This window comes from Pagrus major, chromosome 20, assembly GCF_040436345.1.
Source record: "Pagrus major chromosome 20, Pma_NU_1.0".
NCBI classification, from domain to species: Eukaryota; Metazoa; Chordata; class Actinopteri; order Spariformes; family Sparidae; genus Pagrus; species Pagrus major.
Genome location: NC_133234.1, coordinates 9,095,064 through 9,117,120, shown reverse-complemented (window position 1 = coordinate 9,117,120; position 22,057 = coordinate 9,095,064). Strand labels below are relative to the sequence as shown.

The window sequence follows — 22,057 nt, the reverse complement described above, 5'->3', positions numbered from 1 at the left end:
CCAATGTTAGCAAGCCAGCTAAGAACACACAGACATACAGTAAATTAGCAAAACTAGCAAAGAGTGACCAGAATGCTAGTTTCGATGCCAAGCTAACATGTCCCAGATAAGTCTGTCTAACATTACCTAACGCACAGAGACAGAATTGATATCAAGTCTCCTGACCATTTGGTCAGTATTATTGAAAGTTTTGTAGAATTTGTTATTTAAAAATAGGTGTGCCAGATGTTGCATCAGTTGTCGTGCACTGTCACACACCACACAGGGTAAACCAATTAATTGGAGCGCCTGATGAACATGTCAGTTCTCGTCGCTGTACATCCGTCAGGTCGGACTATTATCAGGCTGATATTATGTAGAGGTGCTGGTATGACAACTTTTTTACCTATGGAGGAGTCAGGCTAGCTGTTTCCAGTCCTTTCGCTAAGATAAGCTAATTTTGTCTCCTGGCAGTAGTTTCCCATCCAGCGCACAAAGATACGAGTGATATTGATCTTATCTAACTCTCAGAATATTTCCCAATATGCTAAACATTTCTTTTATAGTTGCTTTAGAGAGACTTCAAGCACTTGTTGAAGCTCATCGTTTCGCATTTAGCAGCTTCTTGAAAGCACAGATTGAAGTACTGTCATTGGTGGAACAGGCACACAGAAAGCTGTGACCTCTCAGTAACTACACTGAGTCTCTAACTTCTGTTCTGGCCAGGAAAAGGTCATTGAGTTTATACACTGTCTGGTGTGTGTTGTCCCTCAGGCAAAGTCCTCTATTAATAATGTGACTGATGATTGGGCGCTATGAATTGGTTGGGGATTAACTTTATGCGACCTTATTATAGGTATTATGTATGAGAGAGAGACAAAGAGACAGAGCAACACAAAGAACCAAAGACTAGCAGCAAGTTGTGCACTTTTGAACACACACCATCTCATCTAACCGTCGGTTTACAAGACTCATTGAAAATTACAATCGCAAAACGTAATTATAGTGTTATGTTAGTTTTGCAGGATGGTGATGGTAACGTGATTATAGTGGCAATGACAAACACTGGTTAAGATACTCATGTGTAACCTCACAGTGAACGCAGGAACACCACAGTACTGTCTGACCTTAAAGCCACTCTTCAGACCTGACCTCATGGTTATCATCCAGCATGCACTGCTGTGGACACAACAAGCTCCCACAGTACAGCAGACACGGAAACACCAGTCGTACTGTGTCAGTAACTGTGTGCTGCTGCCAAGAAAAGTAGTTATTAACATCTCTGAATGATTCCCTAAGTAACCGGATGACATTCATTTGCATGTCAGGATACTTCCTGCCAAGGTCAAAGCAGGGGAAGGAGAGGGAGATGTTTGTTACGTTGCTATATCACTTTTCTTTATGCTGGGTAACAATTCATCCACTTTTCTATTAGAGGGGCAGTGTGCAGTTTTGGAAAATTCATTTGTGTTCATCTTTACAGAGACATTCATCTTTACAGAGACATGGCTAAACCACCTCGTACCGGATGCTAACGTGGACCTGCAGGGATTCACTGCTGTGAGAGCTGACAGAGACACTAAAGCGAGCGGAAAACGCAAAGGTGGGGGACTCATCATATATGTCAACAACCGATGGTGTAACCCAAGACATATCTCCGTAAAGACAGTCTGGTGCTGCCGGGACCTCGAGCTGCTAGCTGTTAGCCTGCGGCCATATTATCTGCCGAGGGAGTTCAGTCACGTGATCACCGTCTGTGTTTACATCCCTCCGAGAGCGGATGCAGCCACTGCCTGTGAGAAGATCCACTCCGTCACAGCAAGGTTGCAGACACAGCACCCTGAGGCATTTATGATCATTTCTGGGGACTTTAACCACGCAACTTTGGACTCTACTTTGGCTGTTTTTAACCAGGTTGTAGACTGTCCTACAAGAAACAACAGGACAATTGATCTGCTGTATGCTAATGTGAGTGATGCATACAGAGCCACACCCCTCCCCCCACTAGGGAAGTCTGATCACAACCTAGTTCACCTACAGCCACTGTACACCCCCCTGGTCCAAAAGCAGCCGGTGACAACTCGCTCCATCAGGAGGTGGTCCCCTGAGATGGAAAGTGCCCTGAGAGACTGTTTTAACACCACGGCCTGGGACGTGCTGATCAACCCGGATGATGAGGACATAGAGGGGTTAACACACTGTCTGACGGATTACCTGAACTTCTGCGCAGACGTGGTCTCCCCTGTCAAGACTGTCCGCTGTTACCCTAATAACAAGCCATGGGTAACGCGGGAAGTCAAAGCTGTACTCAACAAAAAGAAGGCTGCCTTCAGGAGCAGAGACAGGGAGGCCATGAAGGTCGCACAACAGGAGGTGAAACACTGTGTGAGGGAAGCTAAGGACAGCTACAGGAGAAAGGTGGAACAAAAGCTAAGGGAGAACAACATGAGGGAGGTCTGGGAAGGTGTGAGGACCATCACAGGTTACAACACAAAGACCAGAGCTGAAGGGGGGACAATGGAGAGGGCGAATGAACTGAATGACTTTTTCAACAGGTTCAACCAGCCCATGTCCCCCCCACCCCCACCCTCACCGCAGCCACCTCTCCTTCCGACAACACCCTCCTCCCCCCAGACACCACAACATCCCCCTCCCCCACCCCCCACCCCAACACAATCTCCGCCCCACATTACCACAGACCAGGTCAGAGGACAGCTGAGGAAGCTCCAGCCCAGGAAAGCAGCAGGTCCAGACAAGGTGTGTCCAAGACTACTGAAGACCTGCGCTACAGAACTGGGGGAACCACTACAACGGATCTTCAACCTTAGCCTGCAGCTAGGGAGAGTGCCCACCCTCTGGAAGACATCCTGCATCGTTCCAGTCCCGAAGAAGAACCGGCCCAGGGAGCTGAATGACTTCCGACCGGTGGCACTCACTTCACATCTAATGAAGACGTTAGAGCGGCTCTTCCTCAGTTTCCTCAGACCCCAGGTGCAACACGCCCAGGACTGCCTGCAGTTTGCATACCAGCCAGGTGTTGGTGTGGAGGATGCCATCCTCTACCTGCTACACCGAGTCCACTCCCATCTGGATAAGGGAAGCGGCACAGTGAGGATTCTCTTCTTGGACTTCTCCAGTGCCTTCAATACCATCCAGCCCCCTATGCTTCAAAACAAACTGAACAGGATGGGAGTGGACCCCTACCTGGTGGACTGGATCTCCAACTATCTCACCGACAGGCCACAGTACGTCAAGCTGAAGGACACCACGTCTGACACTGTGGTCAGCAGCACCGGAGCCCCCCAGGGAACAGTGCTGGCCCCCATTCTCTTCACCCTGTACACCTCGGACTTCTGCCACAACTCGGAGCTGTGTCACATACAGAAGTACGCCGATGACACAGCCATCGTTGGATGCATCAGGGATGACAGGGAGGAGGAGTATCGGAGTCTGGTGGGGGACTTTGCTGTCTGGTGTCGCACCAACCACCTACAGCTCAACACCTCTAAGACGAAGGAACTGGTCATTGACTTTAGGAGGTCTAGACCAAAACCGCGACCAGTCCTGCTAGAGGGACCTGAGGTGGAGGCTGTGGACTCATACAAATACCTCGGGCTGTGGCTGGATAATAAACTGGACTGGACAACACACACCAGCCACCTGTATGGGAAGACGCAAAGCAGGCTGTACTTCCTAAGGAGACTGCGGTCTTTCAACATCTGCAGCAAACTGCTGTGGATGTTTTACCAGTCTGTGGTTGCCAGTGTCCTCTTTTACACTGTAGTGTGCTGGGGGGGCAGCACATCCAAGAAGGACACATCCAGACTGGATAAACTGATCAGGCGGGCCAGCTCTGTGGTCGGCATGAAGCTCGACCCTCTGGTGACGGTGGCAGAGAGGAGGACACTGGAAAAACTGCTGGATATTATAGACAATACCAGCCACCCTCTGCACACCGTCATCAGTGACCAGCGGAGCCTGTTCAGTGAAAGACTGCTCCTTCCCAAGTGTAGGACCAACAGACTTAAGAACTCCTTTGTCCCTCATGCCATCAGGCTGTACAACTCCTCACTTGGGGGGAGGAGGAAATAGGAGGAAACAAATAACCGGCAATACTGCAATACTGTGTCACTGTGCAATAACTTATTTATCTATTTATCTATTTATTCACATACATACCTGGACACTCTCACTTTCGTGCAATAATTTCTGTACAATAACAAATATACAGTCCTACATTCACATTTATTTTATTTTATTTTATTTATCCTATTTTATTTTAATCTATTTTTATTGTATTCTATTGTATTTTGTTCTATTCCTATCTTTATTTTCTATTTTTGCTAAGAGTCTATTTTCTCGTGAACTGTATGCTGCTGGAAATTCAATTTCCCTGAGGGAGTCATCCCAACGGGATCAATAAAGTGAAGTCTAAGTCTAAGTCTAAGTCTTTTAACTCAGAATTTGACCACAGCTGACTAAACAAGCTGTTCTCAGAGGAAAATAAGGTCCCCAGAACACTGTTTGAAGCTAGAAAGGTGGCAGGGTCCGCCAAATATAAACAAAGTAAAACAGTATGAAATTGTGTTGTCTTTTAAGGTCAGTTTGTTTATTGAAGAGTTTGGTTTTTTTCTAAAACTTCTTCCCCAAACTGCACAGTGCACCTTTAAAACATTTTGCAGAAGTGGGTGAGTTACTGGCAGAACGAATTTTGCAGCAAAACCTTGCACATGAAGTCACACTCCTGTCTATATTTTGCTGATCCATCATAAAAAATCCCAATTTATGATGTATCCTGCTAAAAAAGAATAAGCTAATGGCAGAAACAGAAGTCAGTTCCCTTTAACACGGCGAACAAAAGCCATAAATAAGGTTGCTCTGAACAGATCTGAGCTTCCATCAGTCTCAAAGCTACTCAAGCGCTCCACTACTCTAGTAAAAACTCTCCAGCATCTGTTTCCCGTTACCTTGGAGATGTTGTTTCTTCAGCCTGTCCGGCTTGCAGCAGACCGGCCCCATGTCTGAGTGAGCGGCGCAGACTGGAGCTGGGACTTCCTCTGGCCTAAAGCTGCAGCATGAAGCGGCTTCTCCGTCACCACTAAGTCTGCTTGGAAGCAGATCAGTACGCAGGTAGCACCGACGGCCAGAACCTGCCAGTGAGGCATGCTCGATGCCAGCGGTGAAACAAAACCCGTCAAACGAGTCCCACTACTTGCCCTTCACTCGTTTATTCTGTCCATTCATTCACTCTATTCTTCCTGCGTCTTTCATTCAGCAGCCGTGGGCAGCAGGTCCGTTCCCTCAGCACCCCTGGGGAGAAGCAAATCCCTGAGGAGGAGTGTAACAAGGCTCGCTCTCTCTCTCTCTGTGTCCTTCCCTCTCTCTTTCTGAGTGTGTGTGTGCAGTAGCAGGGAGATGGGCAGTCCTCCAATCTTTGCCAAACAAACTTGTATACACACACAGAGCGAAAGCAGACAGTGCTAATCAATCTCTGGGAGATACAGGCCGTCCAGACTTTGGATTCTTGCAGACTTGTTCCAGGGTCATACTGGACTGCACGAATGTCATATTATGTGCAAAATCTGACACTCTCTATGCCTCAGAAGAGATTCAGCCTGTGACCGCTTCATGAAAAATGTTCCTTTTTTCCAAGTTGACGAGGTACAATCCGAGGAAGTGTGAGGGGGGTTCTGTATATTTCTTGAAAATTCCACTTGTAATAGAGGACAATCATGTACGTATGAGTGTAACTGATGCGTACTCAATAAAGCTCTGGTCGTCCATATTCTTCATTTTAGCCGTTTACTGTTTTTCTTCAAAATCACTCATAGACCATAAAACTCCATTTCTACTACACTATCACATCACTATCACTGCCCACAGACAAGCCTCAGATATAAGTAACAGTTACGTTAAGTGAGTAATGGCAGGCTGAGGGAAAATGGTGGCATCAAGAAATTGGTAAAAGAGGCTCTATGTAACAATTTGTGGCAATTTACATGTTTTATTCTCTTTTTTAGTGGCCAGACGTGAGCAGATTGTAACATGACATGAAAGATGAGACCTTCCCCGTCTCTCTCGGTTGCCTCTACAAACCTGTGGACGATTTGCATAAGTTGTTTTACCGTCCTTGAACTGCAGCACTGTTAGAATACAGGCTGATTATTCAGAGCGCCACACTCTCAAAGCGGCAGAGCGCCGAGATCAGTCTGTGTTTTTAACGAACAGCTGGCAAAACAAATCCAAGCTAAAAGTAGAAACCACCGACTTGAATGGCAAATTAACCGAAATAATTCAATATACATGAGCAGAGACTAGTGAGCTGTTCGTGTGCGTAACATTAGCTCACTGCTAGCTAGTAGCCTGTGTTTCTAAAACGTATTTTCATAGGCATATCGTTACAGTAGTGTGTTGCTTCATCTCTCACTGTCTCTCCTAAAGGCGCAACATTGTGTATTATAGTTTTTGCAACCATTTCCTGACAGTGAGCCATTTGCCACGTCAAACAGAAATAGCACGCTCTGCTACTGTTAACAGTCGTGCTCTCATTTTAACACCAGATTAGAGCTATAGATGCACCCCATCTGTTTAAAGGTGCATTAAGTAAGAATTTTACATACATAAACCGAACAACAGATGCTGCCAGCTGTTGCCCGTGTCCAGTCTTCATGCTAGGCTAAGCTAATTGCCTGCTTAGCCTACTCTAGCTTCATATTTACGGTATAAACATGAGAGTGGTATCAATCTTCTCATCCAACTCTCGGCAAGAAAGCGAATAAGAGTATTTCTTCAAATGTCAAACTATCCTTTTAACAGAAGAACAAAAATAAAAAATCCCTCTCCCCTTGGTTGCATCTGAAATTCATGATAACCTGAAGAAAGAATCTCAGCGTGACTGTTTCTTTTAACCTCCCTATTTGTGCCTGCTCTCTGGTGCTTTCTAAAGGCCATGCACTACAAAATCACACCCAATTGGGATTAACATATATTAACATATACAGTATAGCTGTGGTATTACGGAGGTCAAAGGGTAAAATAACTGTGTGGGCTCCGAAAGCCCTGTAAAATGGAAAAATCCTGTGTCTGTGTAAGTGTGTGTGGGCAGCCTAAAAGTCCAGTCCACAATACTGAATTAGCAGAAGCTGTCACGTTTGCACAGGCGAGTGTGTTTGGTATGTGTGTGTGCTGTTTTCCAGATGGCTTAATTGCTTCACACCAGCACAACAGAGGGCTTATAGCCTTGAGTCAGCCGTTAAATACACAGATTATTTTAAAAATATCCACTCATTTATCCGTTTCCTTCATGCCTACAGGCTCAATTCAGACTCGGGCACATGACTGTGGAATCGGCTTTGTTTGGGTGCACTGCTCGCTCCGTCTGGAGTACATACAGATAAAATTTTTAAAAAAACATGGTGGGAGTCCAATTTTTAATTGCTTGCATGCTAGACCGCTGCGGTTATTCCACACATATGCCAAGGGGAAATTACAAGGAGTAGCAGGTTGAGATTTGTGTTTCTTCTGCTTCCACTGAGCAACATTCAAAATCAAGTTGACTGCCAGGATTGTGTTGAATGTGTTGATGCAGTGTAAATGTTCAGATGGGGATTTTTATACTGGCTATGACCCTGAGATTGTGCGCCCATAAGACATTCGTATTGAATGATGATTTCACGCTTTTCAACCCGTGAAAAGATTCAATCGCTGCGTATTTCCAAGCAGTTGGGATGCTTTTCTTTCCCATGATGTCATGAGTCAATTTATGAGAAAGTGTCCTCAATCTGCTTCTATAAACACTGACAAGGCCTGTATGCAAAGCCACGGATAAAGCACAGGACACATTTAACTCTCGCAGCATTAAACTGTGTGTGTGTGTGTGTGTGTGTGTGTGTGTGTGTTCGGTGTGTGTCTGTGTGAGGGATTCTGCATCTCGCAGCTGCTATCTGTCTTGTATCTACCTTTTGCAACAGGGCTGGGTACTCCACATCTCCACAACAAACATAACCAATGGATTTACCCTGTGGCTGGACACACACACACACACACACACACACACAACTACACACTGTCTAACCAAAACAAAGTCCATCAGTCAGTGACATGACCCAGATGATCAGCCAAGGTCCCTGGGCTCCTTTGAAGGACAAGGGTACTATTAACAGTGGACAAAGGAGCGTTGAAAGTGAGAGAAACCCAGCGGCTTCATTTTTGGGCCGGTCTGACCTCAGGTTGAGGGTTTGTCAGCCCGCAGAGTCCTAATCTGTTATCGATCTTGGCTCCCAGATGTGGGTTTTTTCTGCAAAGCTGCTGCTTCTCATGATTCCCTGCCAGTTATAGAATGAGAATGAACAAACACTTCCACCAGAGGTTGTGTTTTTGTGTGTGTTTTTTTCTGTTATTACTGATTTATTTCTTTGACGGACAGGGTTGTAAAAACACAGACTGCGGTCAGTTTTCAACGACACCTGATGCAGATGAATGATTTTTTCCCCCTCCACAGTGACAGCGCAGGCCACAATATGAACAATGCAATTTTACAATCACATATAAAATATGAACAAACGAGAAATTAAATTGAACTCGTTACTCGTTACCACAGAGGCGATTGGGTTTTACGCCTTTGTCTCGGACAAAAGAATTCTCATGTTGTTTTAGAGTGTTTTCAGACTTGGGCTCTTTCAGCCCTCCAAACGAACCCGGAGCAATTAGTCAGGTTTTTGTGCCCGTATTTGAAAACGCCAAGAGAACTGCTCTGAGACTCCGTCTTTGGCAGGTGGTCTGAGAGCGGTTCGCTTCAAGTCAGCACTGCGGTTCACTTAATCTTTCCACTGTGAAGACAAATGACTCCAGCTTTCCTTCTCCCTTTGCCATTGTATTTTACCCCCCTAGGCTCACTGCAGACAACACTGGGACACTCAAAAACACAAACACAGAACCATGGTTGCTAACGGTAGCGAGGCTTGTGGACGAGGAGTAGTTTGGTCTGAAGAACAAACTAGTGCACTCCTCTAGATATGGAGCACAGACCACATTCAGCAGCAACCTACCAAAACACTCAAGTTTACCTCTAAGCAAGAAGCGTCAATAGGACTGCAATGCAAGGTAAAAAATTATGTCAAAAGCACTTCAGCTACACGCAATAAAATGAGGGGAATCCTCAGCCATCTTGTTCCAAGTGAAAGCTGCTCGTACTCTAACGCAGTAAAGGTCAGTAAAGTATGAACACAAAGAACTGGACTACGTGTGAAAACACCCTTCATTTTGTTCTGAAGGCTGAATGCGTGCTCTGCTGCCACACAGGAGGCTGTGAATTACCGCCGCCTCTTCAACCACAGTTTTAAGGTCAGGGAGGAATCTTTCCACGGAAATGATCAGAAGTTTGTATGTAGCAGGTGGTCCTTTCGATTTTTCGTGTGATGAAAAATATTCAGTTAACAAGGCCCTGGTTTGCAACAGTCATGCAACAACTTGTTCAACCTAATATGATGGTCAAAGTAGCAAAATAGAAAGAGTCTTACCCGAAGACATGTGGTTAGGTGGACCCTGGGATTAAACTGCCAACCCTGTGAGATCCTGTTTGTTGAACCATGAAGAGTTAAGGACTCTTGTACAAGGACTAATTAAAGAACTCTTCAGAAACCCTCTCCTCAATCACTCATCAGTGCTGGCTGTGATGTCCTCGGGTGGCAGTTCATTCATCGGCCAACAGTAAACACTCACTACAGTCTTTGCTTTCCTAGAAGCATAAAAGATTGTGTAAAAGAGCATCAGTGCTTATTGAGATCACTGCTGATTACTGTTTTGCCAGGCTGGTGATCTTCTATCTCTTCTGTCTCTGTGTATTGTTCAGTAAAAACTGGCTCCCGTTGCGAGGAGAAAGCTGCAGACATGACTGGACACTGTAATGACTGTTTTAAAGATGAGAGGAAGCACTGTCCTCCTTGAAGCATTACTTTTAACTCAACGTGAAGTCTGAGATCCATTCATCAGTCTATTCATTTCATACAACAGGAGTGGATAAAGCCTTCGTCACTCTAAGCCGATTACAGAGTGAAGAAAGAGCAGAGTAACTCATGTGTTTCTCCCCACAGAGCTGACAGATCTGATAAACAGAAGATGTAGTCAGCGCTGTAGGTGGAGGAGAGGAAGAATGTAACTCATACTGATTCATCTGGAACACAGTGAAATACAATCAGACTCCTCGTGTTGATCTCGAGAATATCCCCAAGGTGCAATATGTAAGAAATGACCACCTGTTGGATTCATACTCAAAACAAACGAGGCTCAGCATATCACCACGCTAACTGCTGCTAGCTGTAGCTGCCGTTAGCTCGGTCTTCCATTCATCTAGCTGTCTGAAGTGTGAGATCGAAGCACCATGGGAGTGTTGATGTTTACGCTGCTTGCGCAGAAGCTTTGCTTTGCTAACTGGCTAGCATGCTAACTTCATTGGATATCCCTGCAACACAACACATAGACATACCTTCAAAACTGTTATATCTTCAAAGTCTGTTGATCATTTTTGTTAAAGTTTGAATGTTTTCAACAAAAATTATAACATATTGCACCTTTAATTGCCAACTATTGTGGTAATTAAATAATTGATTAGAGAAATTCTCTAAGAATTCTCCAGATTCTCTGATTGCAGCTTCTTAAATGTGCATATTTTCTGTTTTTGTATCCCTATATGACAGTAAACTGAATATCTTTAAGTTGTGGACCAAAACAAGACATTTGAGGGCTTTGGGCAACACTTTTTGAAATTTTTCACTATTTCCTGACATTTTATAGACCAAACACTAATACATTAATCGACAATGAAAATAACGCCTAGTTGCAGCCCTAGCGTGCATGTACTCATGGAGGAGAGGCTCTTGCTCATGACAGTGCAGGATGTAAACATTTTTAAGCCAATCATCTTCCAGCTCCTACATATAAATTAAGTGACTTCCATTTCCATCCCATTGTTTTGATGAAAGCCACTTGGCTGAAACATTAGCGTGTTAGCCGACATGGCCTGAATAAATTGAAATTGAGATTTGTCAACTCTGTCCTGAAGTTTTGTGTGTGTGTTACTTTTAACCCTTTGGGTATTCAGCAGTTGGAACATCGGCACTTGGTTTAGTACAAAACAGAACACTGGGTAGGTGAATCCTTGCAAAGATTAACTAGCTTAGTAAGCTAGCGTCTTGGATTCCTTCTGCGTGGTGATACAGTTGGCTGGTGTAGTTTGGTAGAAAGAAAGTAGTTCCTATACAAAACTGCTCAAGTACCATCTAGTTCCATTATATTTAAGTGGGGGCACCTCTATGGCCGATATCCAAAACTTGGCAACTCACACCAAAATTATGTAGACAGATAAATAACACTTCAGGTAAGAGGAAAAATATGTATTTTTGACTTTGACTTCAAATTTAATTGCATCACATAAGTCTTTTATGTATAACAGTTTTCTCAAACTTGAAGTATTTCTGCTGTCCTGTCTGTCTGCTTGCATCATCCACCTGTCTACTTTCCTCTTCAGCTGTCTATCTGCCCGTCTCTCCCTCCAGTCTGGTTCCTCGGGGTGCAGGCCGTAGAAACTCACGGGGTTTCTCACCCCTCTGCTATGTTGACTGGCCATAAACAAAACACACAGAGACTCACAAGCCTGTCGGCCATTCTAAACACCAGGAGGGACCTCCGAGCAAACACTCCCACAGTGACAGGGTGATATATGGAGCCAGAGGGACGGACTGTACCACCTCTGAGCTCGGCGGCTGTGTTGTAGCTTCGATTTCAGGACTTGATTTTGAGGTTGTGTGGTTGTTGTCGTGGTAAAAGCCCCAACACACATACTGACACACACTGACAGGTAAAAGTAGGTGTTGTGTTGATTGAGTGAAAGACTATGTGAGGCTAATCTAAGCAGACTGTTCTCCCTCTGTGCAGGTGCTAACATGTGAAGCATGACGGCTCGCTCACAGACCTGAGATCTGCAGGCGTGGAGCAGCTTCAGATGACGGAGAGGCCAATTTCTTTTCTATTTAGTTTATGGCACTTCTGGAGTTAGAAATGTAATGCTGGTACGTGACATGTCTGCAGCTCTGAGGTCATGCGAGTGAGACGGACCACTACAGCAACTAATGCTTGACTAATAGTGCTCCCTGCTGTCTGGATGCTGAATAGCAGCCGGAGAATGAAGGTAACTGAACCCTAGTTTATACTGTCTGTTTAACACAGTTTTTAAAGTAGTGCAGACAGAAAACAACTGTTTAATTCACATAACACAGGAGACATAACATGTTTTATGTAGTTTCTCATTGCTGCTTCCATTTTTTAGACAACTTTAATGAGTAAATATAGCACCTTGAAAAGTGTTTTTGTAATATGACTCACTTAAGAGGCACATTTTTGGAAAGACCTCTTCTATACTAGCTAGCCATGCACTTTTCCTGTTTCTGGACCAAACATGGTGTCATAAAAATGGCCATTATTAGTCCCACCCCTTGATTTTTTGTGTCTTATTCCCACATTGTCAAATACTGACACTTTCAGGTTGGGTTAGCCACCATCCCAAAGCAACACTGATCGACATCTGTCACCATTTTCTGATATTTTAAAGACATAAACTAATCGATAGGGTGAGAAAACAATCAACAATAAAAATAGTGTTCAGCTCTACAACCCATACATACTGTATATGGTACATATGAATGAACTCATCTTTTATTCTTATTTGTGACCAACGCCCCCATATTGATATTCTAATCTAGACAGGGAAGTTATCAAGTTTAAATTGTGCTTGGATTATTCATAATCTAAGCAAAGACAAGCACAACGGGAATACAAGCTATGTTGAAAGATGAAGAGGAAGAGCAGGAAAAATGTGGTTCATGCTATAGCAACTAAAGGAGCATAAAAGTCATGTTTAAAAGTTATTTATGAGGATGGACAGATGGAAGTGCACCACTAAAAATAAGATAGATGAAATTACTCAAATGTACACTGTGCGAGGTGGCAGGGTGTTTTTTTTCTTGGAGAGATGTGAGGTGGTTAAAGAGGAGGCAGTGGAGAAGCTAGTGGGGAACTCACCTGGTACGATCTCAAAAAGGTGTCTTCCTGGTTCGTCTGGATTCGCTGTGAGCTCGTTGACCTGGCATCCCTGCAGAGGTATACAGCCCTGAAACACAAAGAGAGATGCATTTAAATACAAGACTGAAACAGATGCACTGTCCTTGTTTCTTTCCTCTCCTTTCTTTCTTCTTACCCTTCTGTCCTTTTATCACCTTTTCTTTCCATTCTTTTTACTCTTCATTTTCCTCTTCTATATCCTTTCATATTGAAATGGAAATTTTGAAGAGTGCAACATCCTGTGCCGTGTTTGATTTCACCTGGTTTGTACTGACTGTAAGGGAAGGAGACATTTTCTGTTGAAATATTCCATTTTTCGTTCATCTCCAGCCAACCGATGTTTTTCTCCAAGTTTATAGATCACCATGAAGAATTCTTTCCATCCGGCATGTTCAACATTTTATGAGTTTTATGAGCTGATCTGTGAATGAATGTAGTATATAGTCCTGAATCACATTGATAAGTTAGTCATAATCTTGTTTTAATACCATGTAGACCACACATGCATATGTGCAGTTTAAATCCTAATTGCAATATTGTTCAGAAAAAACGCAATTACGTATTTTCCTCACGTTCAGGCCTAAAATGATCTGTCCTCCCTCCTTCTGGCTCAGTGTCCTTCTACATGCCCTCTGGCCTTTCTTCTTCCTCTCCTCCTCTCGTCCTTGCTCCCTCTTTCCCACTTCCTTCCTTCCTTCCTTCCTCCACTCTTGACCCCTCTTAAATTTTAAGGAGCTACTCCTGTGATTGAACAGGGACCCACACAGATTATCAGAATACATTATCCAAATCAATACCCATTTAGCCTCGAGAGCCGAGGGCCAAGTGAGCTGTGAAGGGATGCCAGCGTCTGTGGGTCGGCCCACGTTAATCTGCGCGCTGGCATCCTCCATCAAACTGGGAGAGGAGTCTGCCAAAGAGCTTCAGACCAGAGGGCCGGGCGGGCTGTCGCCAACATTAGTCGCCATGGCAACAAATGGAAGGGGTGGGAGCTGCGGATGGATGGAGCACAGGGGCAGGGCAGGAACCGCGGGGGGAAGAGCTCCCAGGGGGGCTATGTGCTCGGAATAACACGAGTAGCTGGCCGGGGATGAATGAATAAGAAAAGGCAACACGTCACCCGAGAACACAAATCACAAAAAACAAGCAGTGGAAGATGAAAATGTAGGATAGATTGCACAGTTTGTCCTTTTCAGTGACTTTGAAAAGAGCCCCCATCAGTATTAAACCGGGCTCTCATCCATGAGCAGATGTGGACACGCCCAGTTTAACCTGGTTTGCACATAAATGCCGATCATCATCCTGGACCAGGACACCAGCCCGGGCCCCTGAAGACTCCCACTCACTTTCATCTCACTTTGGAAACGTCCTCCGGCGCTGCCACAAATATCACACTCCGTGAATGATCGGTACCATGTGCGTGGCTCTTAAATTGAGCCGCATAAACACCTCGGACTCTTCGTTTAACACATGCCGTGAGGCTCTGACCAATTTCACCAGCTGTCTCCTCGCATATAAACCTGAGCTGATACTGGATCCCAGTCAAAGCAGCAGCAGTAAAGCTGCTATCACCGTAACCACATCGGACTCAACACTCATAAGCACCTTCCTATGAGAAAGCTTACTGCAGTGCTAATACTTTTTAATGAAGCCCTCGAAGCTGTCACCAGCTGTTCAGTCCCACTGCACTTCATAGTTTCCCAAAAATATATATTGCCATACATCAAGACTGAACGCTGTTGGAATGTGTCCGGAGTCTAAAATCATTCACATCATAAATAAGTCTCATCCCTAACCCTCAAGTAGGCTCATCCCACTCTCCGGACGCTCTGAGATCCCAAATTGATTTGAAAAGACGTTATCTACACCCTCAACATGTGTTCAAGCTCATGCATCCATTTCAGACAGGAAATTCGTAACTTTCGCTGTTAAGCTAAAAGTGTCAGGGTACAACCTGACACTTTAGCTTAACAGCGAAAGTTACGATTTTGGCTTGGATAAATAACATCTTTTTCAATCAATTTGGGATCTCAGGGCTTCCAGAGACGTTGGACGAGCTGTATGGAGCCATTTTATGTTTTTATCTGTTGTTGTTTCTACGTTCTGCTGTTTTGCTGTGACAAAACAATGTACAATGTGTAATATGAATGGATTTTAGCCCCTTTAAGCTAATTGTTTTGGTTTTATGGCCAACAACTTAAATGTTTTGGTTCAATCCTAATGCTCTCGTCAACCTTGTTTCCAGCTACAGCAGGCAGTAGTTTATAGCAAGGAAAAAACCCTACTGAGAAAACCTACTGTACATTAGTTAGCTTATAAGTTAGCGACTAGCTGTATGACATTATAGAGAATTTAGCAGCTAAAGAGACAGAATTTTTTCCCAGGAATTGACGAACACCAACACAGAGCTAACTGTAAAAGGTAAGTGAATGTTAGACGATAAATTCACATAACTGAACGCAATTGTTACTGCATATCTGCAACTTCTTGCTAATGTATCGCTAGCATACATGTCAAAGTTGTGTTTAAAATATATTCCACTGCCCCCAAGTGGACAATTAATGTCTGAGTCTATTCTGCTTTCAGATGACTTTTTCTCTTTATCCTTTAATCTTGAGTCTTCTTTTTAGCGTCTTTTAAATATTGACTTGTAGTCTTGTGTTTGCTTCATCTGCAAGTCAAAACAATGTCAGCTAAAATCTACTACAGTCTAAAGCTAGTTAAGTTTTAGACATACATATATATGTACATACGTATGTACATTTCTGTATATGGCTGCTGGAGTTGCTTATGTCTTTTCCGGATTCAAATTCTGGTCCTATGGCACACAGGAAGTGATGTTTAGTATGTTTCTAGCTTCTTTTGTATTCACAGGAAAAGAACTGAGAAGTTAACAAGAACAGCATCAGCAACCAGCGCTGAACAAGAACAGTGTGTCACCAAACTAAAGCTCCATCAACAGAGAACTGAAGGCACAACTGACAAGACATGACAGATGAGCTTATACTATTTGATTGACAGGCGTTCTCTACAGCAAAACATCACATTAATAGCAATTATGTAATAAGATGGAGGCACAGCAAGCTTCATATTTTTACTTGGTTTGTGTGTGATGAATTGCAGCTGAAGACTCATTTTGTATTCTGTGCACTAATTATCCCCTCCTCCTCCTCCACCACCACCACCACCACCACCACCCATGTGTTTGTCTTTTATCAACATAAATCTATTGTCCGATAACTGAAGACCATTTGTTCTGCAGTGGATTTATCCCCACATGATGAAAAGGAAAAGCAAACCTGTATAGATCATGCGCCAGTATTGCCTTCCCGTCAACCAATTATCACATCTTTTCATCTTGGTCGGGTGGGTGGAGGTCTTGTTCTGTACCCCCTCCCTCCCCCCTTAAAACCCCCACCACTCCCATCCTCGTATTTCCTATCGATTAGAAGATGAGAGGAAAAGGGAAAAAAAGGCTAGAGTGACACTTTCTCACACATCCTGCTCTCTGAGGGGGGAGGATGCGTGTGTGTGCATAAATGTGCATTCCTCCGAGTGTATATGTGTGTGTGCGCTCATCCATGCGTGTGCACTGAATCCACTGGGAGTTGCAAATCAATACAAGCTGGATGGGTATTGGCAAGCTCTGATTAAAGACAGTCTGTCAAAGCCTTCAGTCAGTTGTTCCCTGCAGAGTGGAGACTGCGCTGAAGAGATGCGTCATTCTGTGTGTGTGTGTGTGTGTATATAGCGTGTGTGAATGAATGTGTGTGTGTGCGCTGACCCACTGAAAGACAGAGATGGCAGACGGCTGCTGCCTACATTAAATGAATGGCAGTCACGCAGAGTGAAGACGGAGGAAATCAATAAAAGTGTCGAGATTTCAGCCAGGAATGTAAAGAGATGATTATTATGCTCGAAAGGCCATGTTGGTGTGTGTGTGTGTGTGTCTGTGTATGAGTGTGTGTCTGTGTGTGTGTGTGTCACAGACCTGCCCCCGCTGTCTTTTGTTGTTAGATTACATCATCGCCTCATGTTACGGTTTTGTAAGCCTGTCAGCTGTTGGCCGTCCATCCCAACATTGTTTATATGACTGTGTGTGTGTGTGTGTGTGTGTGTGTGTGTGTGTGTGTGTGTGTGTGTGTGTGTGTGAGGTCAATCCAGGCCAGCTACCGTGCTGCTTCTGAACTCATAAATAGGAATCATAATAGGAAAATGTGAGTCAGCACCTGGCCGCTAAAGACGTCTCTCATCACAGAAACAATGGGATCGATTATGGGTTTACTCTAAATATTTTTATAATGGAGCACTAATGGAGGAGGAAACCAGGCGTCACTCTCTGCTGTGCGACTAATGCACTTAAACTGTACTGTGAGTGCGGTGAGTCACCACTACCAATGTGTATTTCCTTCTGCTGGCACAAATAAAGCACATACAGTAGTAATGTTAGGAGAGTTTACTTAAAGAACAGTGTTATTGGTAGTTAGTCTACTTTACTCCAGCCTGTTTTCATCACACATTATTTTGCAGTGCATGACGTGACTATTTCAGATTTTCGGCATAGACCATATTCACACAGCAGCCATTTTCTCTGACGTCACACTTGGGCTGGGAAGCTCAAATGGTGGCTGTTCTTGTTAACTGAAACTGAAAAGATAATGGATAGTGAAAATCTGGAAAGAAACCGGCCACATTTCAAGGCACAACAACATTTTGAACCTGTTAGCTAATGTTAGCGTACAACCACTTCCTAGCTAATTTTAAATATTACTTTTTAATATTACAAGTGAATACGATCTATGACTTTAATGCCTTACATAATGGATAAGAATGAATGAAGGCCCTGATGTCGTCAGCTACTGTCCATGAAGAACTTGGGGCTCCACCATTGACTGACATGGAACTTTTCTAAACTTTACAATATGAATGCGTTAATTCTGATAATATTTGTACGATGACTGTCACTTTACCTCGATTCGTGTTTTTTTTCCCCCATTGTGCTGCTGTAGCCACTAGCTAGTTAGCTGTTTAGCTATTTTTGCTCCTATGACAGGCTGTTTTTTAAAATGGAACTTGAAACGTTAATGGGCGTGTCACTGTAGGAAACCCACAGGTGTAAATAATAAAGTCAACAATGTAGCTGCTTCAGTTTCAGGGTCCTGGTATTTTGCATATAAGCTCACCTTCACTGTAGAATGGAGTAATCATTCATGTTATTAGCAACACCTGTGCTTTTCCTGCTATGACAAGTAAAAATGTGGAAAAAAGGGTCGATAGCTGGTTGATTTGCTGCTTTGGGGCCAATGTTGCAGTTTCTTCTTCTGAGCTTAAAATACTGGTTAAAAAACAAAACATTGTTGGACTCCTGAGGGACAGTTTTTAAAAAAGGATAAAAATAGAAGCACCACCACCAGAGATACTTTTTATTCAATACATTCTTCCTTTTGGTCAAAAACCTTGTCAAAGCCTACATTACCAACTAGAATGGCACTCAGTAGAACCCGACCCAGGCCCACCAATCTCCTTTTGTACTCACTCAGAGATACCAGCCAACTAAATACACCTCATTTTTTTCATAAAGATCCATTCATTATTCCCTGAGAAATTAATAAAAATGTCAAAAACTTCCTATTTTCGCAATGTTGTCCACTTCTGCACCAAAGGTTAATGGGGTCTAGTCTGGGTCAAACCAATCCTCCATCGACTTTGTGGAAATCTGTTCAGTAGTTTTTTGTAATCCTGCTGACCCTGCTGACAAACCAACCAATCAAAAAACATGGGTAAAAACACAAGCTCCTTTGCGGAGGTAATAGTGCAACTCAACTGCTAGCGGTTGATTCAGAGATTCTTGTGTGTTTTGATACCTGTAGCAGTGGCTAATGTAGCCTCAAAAGCCTCAAGTAGAGATAAGGAGGGGGCTGCAGAGCTCTAGTAAACTCTCTTATTTCTAACTCCACAGCCCCAGATTATTTTCCTTTTCAAACTTGTACAGATAGTCTTCAACTCCAACCAACGCCGACTCAAGTTACATCACATGAGCAGCCACAAAACGCTTTCCAACACCTGTATACAGACTTGTGAAATGTGCTTTTAACTGTAATTATGGACTCCTTTTCCCACAAGACAGAAAAATATTTGGGAGATTATTAATTCAATTACTCTTCTCTCATTATCAGATACAATCATTTGTTTGCGTTTTAGTGCTATCTAGCTTGTTAGCCTGTAAAAGTCCATCAGTACCTCCAGAGAGTGGATAGCTGCACCACTGGGACCAAGATAAAACACTTTGATTTAATTGTGTAAATGCATTTACACAAGCCAAAGAGCAGTGAGTTATCGTGGCTTGATTTAACCGTCCTGTCAGTGTATTCCACATTACGTATTATTACCTGCGGTTTGGTTTCCTCCTCGTCCTTGTAGAAGAAGAGCTGGTCCGAGCGCAGCACGAACCAGCGGAGCTGCCAGTTCTTCATGATGCTGCGCTGCTTCTTCAGCCAGCCAGCCTTCAGCGCCCCCTCCTGGAGGCTGGGGGAGGCCGGCCGGCATGGGCCCCGCGACACCTCGCCCATCACCATGCTCTTGGACCTGGCTGCAAACACACATACACACACACACAAAGCATTTTTATGCTGCGTTTACACAAGCAGGCAGAACGTGAAGGGTCGGGTGGCTTAAAGGGGAATGAATTGGTGTTTCTGCTTGATTTACTACAGTTCTCCATTTTTCTTTTCATTTTCTCCCTAATAGAAGCTTGTGTTATCCCTCATTCTGTATGCTGCATGCACACACATGTCCTGCCAGGCTCTTCAGACATGAACACACACAACCTTCTGCCCCGGGCCGCAACGCCGCCAGATGAAGGGGGAGAGGGACTGTAGAGAGGCAGCAGGCACAAATAATGACAGAAAGGAGATAAAATAGAGACTGTGAAGGGAATACACACACACACATACACGAACATAGCCTCAGGTGACAGGGATCCCCCCCCCTTCTAGTTCAGAGGTCCTTGGAGGAGACTTATTGTGTGTTGCAGCAACCCAATAGCAGAGCAGAGGCTTTTTGCACTAAGATAATAGGACCACATGGGACTGGCTGGCTGGCTGGCTGAGTGACTGTCTGGCTGACTGAATCATTCTCAGCAAACGTGCGTAACCTGAGCTCAGTCAAGGACAGGTTTAAAAGGGATGGCAGCTTTATAGCTGTGTCTCAATGTGACATCAGGTCTGTCCTTGTATGACATCAGCCGCGAAAAATACACAGATTTAGGAGTGCGGCGTGGATCATTTTTGACATTATTACATCAGCTGACACTGAAGCATGACTTGTGTAAGAATAAAACACCATTGCCATGTATACTGTCAGCCTTTTTGTTGTTATCTTCTTTTATAATCTGTGAGGTCAAATCTAAAAACAGAGAGGGAATACAGAGGAAACATGTGATTCAAGGAGGAAGCAGGATGCAAGATTTCAAGGTTTTACATAGAGGGGAAACGCCACAGAGCAACAGAGCTGAGATGAGGGCTGGCAATGCTATTTGATGATCATGTATAATTTATAGGAATCAATTGTGCAGACATCCTCCCTGCTGGTGTGCATTTGTGCCACACACACACACACACACGCACAGAAATGATCAATGTTCAGATGGCACGAAGGGCAGGAGGGGATGGATGAATGGGGAGGACGAAGAAAATCAATGTGTTTTCTTTTTTATTGTCTCATCTCTCCCTGTCCAGCACACATACAGCCTAAAGGACAGCACTCGTGTCATTTTTATTTCATGTCATAGTCTGTAAAGCCTGTTGATCCTCAGAGATCTGCCAAATGGTGGATGGACTCATCATTTATAGAAGATTTTTAGTTTTTATTTTCACCACCTTCATGTTAAATCAAGATATTTTTTGTGAAGAATTTGCTTTTATGAATAAATATCATCACATTAATGCTTTTCCAACCATTCGAAGCACTTTACAACACATTCACTCATTCACACATCCATTCATACACCGATGTTCAGAGGCTACCATGCAGTGTGCCAAACTGCTCCTCACGATCGATACAGAGCTTTTCTATACGAAGTGCCGCACAATATTTCTATTTCTGACATGCAGCCAGAGCTGAACCAGTGACCCTCGATTAGTGGACCTGCTGCACCTCCTGAGGCACAGAAAGAGAGAGTTTTTCTTGGAATAACTGATGCTAAGAAAAACTAACACAGTCTCCAAAATTGTATTCCTTGGCCCCAGTCTGACATTTGAGGGTTTTCACCTTCCAGTGTTGATGTGAATTCTGTGAAATACTCCTGTCAGATACCAAAGGTTATCAAATTAACCAACAATTACAGTGGCAGCTTTACTATCACAAATATAAACCCTTGAGCCAGTATTAAATGTTTTGGTCACTTTGGGTCCAATATGCACTCCTCTTTTAGCTCTGTTTTGGTCTCCACCAACTCCTAAGGGGATCTCTTTAGCTACTAAATGCTCCCCTATGTTCATCAGATAGTTGCTAACTGTATCTATCTGTAGGTTTGTCAGAGCGTTTCTCTGCCTGCTACAACTGGTAACATGATGGAAGCTGTGAGACTGAACCAAAACAGTGGCGTATTAAACCAAAACAATGAGCTTAAAGACACTAAAAGGGAAACTACAAAGTTGGGTGATAATTCTATGTTGGTTAATCACTACGAGCAACACCTTTTACATTACACAAAGACATTTAATACATTGTTTATAGAATTTTTCTTTTTTACTGCAGCAGTTTCACTAAACTTCCACAGGTCTAGTAGTCTCTTATATTTTCAACGAGGAATCTGGTCTATTTTGCAGTTCACTGTAATAAATGGATCCTTTAAGACCATGTTGAGTGTGCACAGACAGCCAAAAACCTTTGAGCATAGTGTCCATTATGTCTTTTGTGGGGTTATAAAAGAACTTTGATGTGTGATGTTTGGGCCTGGACTACC

General features: G+C 43.7%; 1 protein-coding gene across 2 annotated transcripts in view; it reads right to left on the bottom strand.

Annotated features, from left to right (window-relative positions):
• arhgap22b (Rho GTPase activating protein 22b) overlaps window positions 1–22,057 on the bottom strand; it is a 43,536-nt gene that overhangs the window by 11,869 nt on the left and 9,610 nt on the right. For both annotated transcript variants that reach the window (XM_073490328.1, XM_073490327.1), the window contains 2 exons: window positions 19,482–19,681; window positions 13,054–13,141 (listed from right to left, as the gene is read on the bottom strand). In XM_073490328.1, coding sequence (XP_073346429.1) covers window positions 13,054–13,141; window positions 19,482–19,681 — 288 coding nt within the window. The remainder of the gene's footprint in view (window positions 1–13,053; window positions 13,142–19,481; window positions 19,682–22,057) is intronic.